This window comes from Anser anser, assembly GCF_964211835.1.
Source record: "Anser anser genome assembly, chromosome: Z".
NCBI lineage: Eukaryota > Metazoa > Chordata > Aves > Anseriformes > Anatidae > Anser > Anser anser.
In genome coordinates, this window is record NC_139723.1 from 63,693,693 (window position 1) to 63,699,692 (window position 6,000).

Genomic DNA, 6,000 nt, shown 5'->3' on the forward strand with positions numbered 1-6,000 from the left:
AAAACTGTAGCAAATGTTTTAATGTTCTTTATGTATTTCACTAAAACTGTTGATTGAGATGAACCTAACGTAGCAAGTCTCAAAACATTTCAATATGCAAAATCATATTTTGATATGTCATCACAGACTGCAAAGCAGTCACAAGTAATTACTGATGCATGAATTTGGCACAGTCATACCATGCTTAGATAGAAGTAATAATTTGGCTTTATTGTGGTTTACCTCCCATTAGAGTGTTCAGAGTGTGAGCATTTTTTGAGGAATATTATATGGAAATAACACAGAAGTGGAATCAGCTGTGCAAAAACCTTTTGGGAAGCAATTATACATTGACTCTTTTTTTTTCTTCATTCCTAGCTCAGCGAAGACAGCATAACTGTAGTTTTTTAACACGTAATATTTGCATTTGATCTTGCAGAGCCCTTTGATGGAACAAACACTGCTAGAGCTGTGCATGAAAAACAGAAGTTTGATTTTATTAAAGATGAATTTTTCAGGGTAAATATTGCATCTGATGTCATTTTTCCAGTCACTTTAGTTTTCAAAATAATTATAAAAAGGATGGTCATTGAACCGGCCTGCTTCTGATGTTTGTGTTATGATTGGTTTTATGCTTTGTAGCGTGTGTATATATGATTTTACATATATTGCATATAAAATTACATATATATATATATATAAATCTTGTTTAAATAGGAGTAGTAAAACTATTAATATCTATGCTAATAAGAATCAGGCTTAAATTGAAATGAGTACTTGAAATAGTAAACCCTTTGTCTTAAGAATTTTCAGATTTACATAAACAAGAAAATACTGTGATAGTTGATAGCTATAAAAACATAACTATTTTCACTCATAATTTCTTCCTACACTAATTTGACTGGTAATAATATTATAATAATATAAAATTGACTGTTTTATACCTCTTACAGTCCCTTTTTGTAATACCTTGGTTTTCTGCTGTTTTTTGACAACAGAATTAATTTGTTAGTTTTCTTTGGGGAAATCACAATTTTAGTGCATGAGTAATTAAAACTGGAGCTTATACTGTTCCAGTCAGTGGAGGAGACAAGGAAACTTTGAGTGAAAAAAACTGTGATTTAGGCCTTGGTTAAATATCTTGCTTCTAAAAATCTTTGCTGCCAGTTATTGTATTATTTTCTGCTATGATAGCTATTAATTTTGGAATTACACTCATGTGCCTAAGCTCAAATTCTGGTGTTCTGAGATTTCTGACTATTCATAGTGCAGTTATAAGTAGTGATTAGTGTGCAGAACTGGCTTCCACCTTTAACCGGTTAGACATCATAATTCTATTCAGAAATGTTGGTTTCCTTCTATTTAGCTATTTTAGCATAAAAAATACTTAACTGTCCACATTTTTTTCCATAAAATACTTGATTGTTAATCTGCTAAAGCAATGATTGACAAAGTAGACTGGGATCTCAGTGCTGTTTTGTGCTGAAATCAGAGTGAACTTCTCCTTTCAGAGTTTTCAGTTAAGAAATTGTTTTCAAACCTGTGTGGTTTTCTGAAAAAAGTAAAAGCAGTTGTCCAAGCTGTCTGGAAGCCCATATGTTGGAGTGTCCTGGAATCCAGAAAAGAATACAGAAGAAAAAAAAAAAGTAAATAACCTGTTTTAAAGACACAAATTCTGGTAATGTTAGAGTATAACTTCCTGTATCAGGAGCAGTGGCGTGCTTTTAAGATCATTATTTTACAGGCAGATTATCAATGTAATACTTAAATAATGTGAACATTTCAGTCTCCACAAAAATAAATCCACTCTCTTCTTGAAAGTACATACCTTTCTCAATAATTCATACATTTTGCATACCTTTGGATTCTTCTTCCCTAAAATAAATAAATAAAATATTATGACTTGGAGTGGGGGTGAAGAATCAAACTGATATTTGTGGATATGTGAGGCTTACTACTTACAGTGATATTTAAATATAAATGGCAAAGATGATTTTGCTTTTTAAATCTTTTATTTTTTTTTTCCCCAGTCTTGGCAGGCACTGCAAAACAAGAAAAACCTAAACAGTATACTACCCTTAAGAGCAGCTTTACAGAAAAAATAACCAACTTCTTTCGTTTTCTCCGTTTTGGATCCTGCTGAAATACAGAACAGTATCAAAATCAAAATGCAGTTACACGCATGGGTTTTTTTATGACGTGCTTTTCTTGGTAAACTTTTGTTAAGGAAATCTTTATAAGACAGAATACATATTTTATGATTGACACTTGTTAATACTGCTGTTTATTCAAATGTGTTTTCTGAAAACACTTCTGTTGTTGACTTCTAGAAGAGACTTGTGACTCAAACAGCAGACTACAGAAATAAATATATTCTAAGGAGATATGGGGAATGTACTGACTTGTGTCCATAATCTGTGTAATCATCAATTGAGACACGTTTAACAATAAAATAAAGGAATTCAGAGCTAATGATGTATGAGTCTGTATCCTTAAGTCATTGCACACTTTACACTCTTGATGAACAGGCAGTCTGTGCTTTATGTGTGCTTAATGCAGTATGCACTTTTGCTCAGCTCAGCACTTTCTGTTTTTATTTCCCATTTATATGGAACAAAAGGCAACAATTTACGCAAATTAAGCTAGATTATATTTGTTAATTTTTGGATACCAAGAACTGTAATCTAAACTGGAATTTTCAAACAACAGTTCTACTACAAAGAAGTTAAAATAAAAAACGGCAAATCAATTTATATGAATGCTTTGTATTGACCAACAGTAAGCAAGATAAATTTCAGTGCTTCATTTTACATATTCAAAGTAGTAGGGATGTCTGCTTAAAAAAACTCAACCCTCCAACTGCTACAGTAAGCTGGGCTTTTGTTCTGATTTTGTGCAAGTATTTGTAAATCAGTCAGGTACTGTAAAAAGAATTTAAGTAAGTCTTGAAAATTTCAATAATCTTGAAAATTTTACCTTTTCCAAATAAAAAAATTGTGAAACTTCTTTTAGACCTGCTGTAGCACAGTTTGTGCCTCTCATTTGTTTGTTATTAAAGACCAACTAATTGTTGAAACTGTACTTATAATTGATGTCAATCATATTTTCATTTTTAAACTTTAATATTTTGTATGGTGTCCAGTGAAATAAAGTTTATACATGGAAAATACAGCTTTTTTCCTTTTTTTATGTTGTTTGGTATTGGGCATTTAAAATATTTTCTAAAATTAAATAGAAAAGGAAATGAATGTAAAAGTCAAGGTACCTGTTAAACCTTTTCTATGGTTATTTTGCACTGCATCCAGGTATAACTTTCATCTATTGCTGCTTCTAACAGCAGCCCTTATAACTGTTAAACAGCAAACATTGCTTCTTGTGCAAAATGTAAATTCTAATTTATTTTAAGTCTTACAATGTAGAAGTAATACAAACTGTAAACTGCCTGCTGAGGCGTCACTTACACAGACAATTAATTGTGATCCAGTCTATCTAATAGTTTGGCTTGCTTCCTGAGACAATTTCCTTCTGCAATTTACACAGGCTCTCAGTTTTAATCTGACTGGTAAGCCACTAAAATATTGTCCCTTCATGTGTATTTGCCCCCACACAGGCCTTCATCTTTATAAGGTGATAGATGTTTCACCTTCCTTTTTACCTCATTTTATTTAAAATGCAACCAGAAGTTTTTAGTACAGAATGATGCCTTGAATAAAAGATGGCATGCAAATTGGGAGGTGGAGGAGATGTTACTCCTCTAAAAAAAAATAAAAAAATCTTGCCATCTTTTTGTCTATAAAATGTAAACTTTCTCAAAATAGTATAAATAAGAAGGGGCATGTGTTTAAACTTGGCAAAAATGCATTTTAAGTGAGCTGGACATGAATCACAAAACTTTAATCATCTCTTAAGATTTTGCATTCAGAACATGTACAGTAAAAAATGACCATCACTTTTGGAGTTAATATGTCCCAGCCCTTAAATTATTGTCTTATGTTGGAAAATCTTTTTTTTTTTTTGGTATCTGTTTCAAAACAGACCAATAAAAATCTGAAACCTTCAAGCAACTTTTTAAAATTGACCCAATTCAGTAATCTCTTTAATACAATCTTACAATGGCCTGTATCCTTAAAAATACTTCTTTTTAAAAAAAAAAAGTTTATGTACTTCTGATAAGCTATTTTTATAATCAAAAATGTAAAGTCTAGATGTTAGTTTTTGCAAATGTTGGGACAAGCGTGTTTGTCACATCCTCTCTTAAGAGAAAACTCCCCAGTAATTTAACACTTACGTAGCACTTAGCTATGTTAGCTCAATTGCAGGCACAATCCTGTGATGTGCAAATTAATGTGACTTGGTTTACCTTACAGTGAAAGAAGCGAATTGGACAAGTGGGTATCTAGCAAGAGCACAGACAGTGGCAATACTTTCACGTATTAAAAGATAATCTGAGAGGTCCAGAAAACAAATTTCACCAGTGTCACCTTATATTATTCTTTTGTCGAGGCAAACAAATGTCATTACTTTCCATGGAAATGCCAGACAACTGGAACAAGTGGACATGATGTTGGGCTGCAACTTTTGACAGAAAACTTCAGTTAAAGTACCACAGTATAAATTGTTTTGGGATAAGGACTAGGAACTGAACTTTAACTTTGGATTCAGTTCTGCATAGTTGGAAGTTGTTGAGAGACTAGATTTTCATCTACTCAGGGTAGGTATCCAGAGCAAGAAATGCACTAAGGGCCACTGTAAATTTTAGCATTAACATGAAGTCTTCCTTTTGCCTCAACTTCAAAATAAAAATCTTTGTTACATCTTGGTGTACACTCTGGGAAGAATACTTTTTCTGGGTCATCTTTAGTAAAAGGTCTGTTTTTCATTGCTAACCAACATTTCAATGTGTGTGCAAGATACTAACATCTCTGAGGCCTCTTACTACCTACAAACAAAAATGCTTTATTTCAGCTTTGTAATTTTAGGGGTAGTTTTGTGTACTTGTTTTGGCATTGGGTTCACCTGTCACTTCTCACATTATATAATGTCAGAAACTGCTAATGTCTTATCTAGGATTTTAGGAACTCTCTTTAATCTTCTAGCAGGGCTTTTAATTAATAGGCTTAGATTTGTATGGGAGCAAGAGCTCCCAGTTCAATGTTATCAAGAGCTTCCAATTAAATAACAGTAGTACCAGAATTGGCATAGGCTGTATGCTGTGAATATTAAACTTCATGTATCTTCTAGCTCTCTTGCTTCTAGTTATATGTGATATTTGAAGTAACCAGGGAAGGGGGCATAAAAAATATGCTCTACGTATCTTAAGGTATTCTGACAATATGAGAGTTATTTTTAAGAAATACGTTCAGAAGAATCATAGAATGGCTCAGGTTGGAAGGAACCTCACAGATCATTTATTTCCAAACCTGCTGCCATAGGCAGGGACGCCACCCACTAGACCAGGTTGCTCAAAGAATTCAATATGAAACAATTTTAAGACCCAAATTGAAGGGTTACATGGTTATTTTGAATAAATAGGCAGACATAACAGGAGGATGCAAGAGGAATTCTAGAACACCGAAAGGTAGTGTTTGTGAATACCATTCTAAATGCCTATTTGTAAACAATGCTTTATTTGAATTTAGGTCACTGAACTTGATTCACAGTACATTTATTTGATGTTAAATTCCAGTCCTTCAGAGAATGTCACTCCTGATCTAATGTACTGTTGCTCTGGGGAATCTCACGAGTACTTTGTAGTGTTCGTTTTTGTTGTGTTTGTCTTGTTTTCTCTAGAAATTCAGTTGATCTTTTAATCCTTATGTGTATTGATATAAATCTTTCCCTCCTACAGAGTTTGATGCTTGTAAGAAAGGCATGAGAGAATATGCTATTTTGGTCAACTTAAAGGCTAAAGTAAATTGTGAGAAATACAGAAAGGAGAGAACAAGTTCTGAAAATAATTTGGAGTGGTACTGGTGAAAGGGTTGTCACCTTGTTGTCACCTTCCTCTCACTGTGTGTGGAC

The 6,000-nt window shown here is 33.0% G+C and overlaps 1 protein-coding gene across 4 annotated transcripts in view; it reads left to right on the forward strand.

Annotated features, from left to right (window-relative positions):
* The window catches only part of TENT2 (terminal nucleotidyltransferase 2), a 41,848-nt gene extending 38,702 nt beyond the window's left edge, over nucleotides 1-3,146 (forward strand). For 3 of the 4 annotated variants that reach the window (XM_083819067.1, XM_083819070.1, XM_083819068.1), the window contains 2 exons: nucleotides 419-498; nucleotides 2,010-3,146. In XM_083819067.1, the coding sequence (XP_083675193.1) occupies nucleotides 419-498; nucleotides 2,010-2,084 (155 nt within the window). In that variant the 3' untranslated portion in view covers nucleotides 2,085-3,146. The remainder of the gene's footprint in view (nucleotides 1-418; nucleotides 499-2,009) is intronic. The other variant, XM_083819069.1, reaches the window with a different exon arrangement.
* Nucleotides 3,147-6,000: the final 2,854 nt, after the last annotated feature.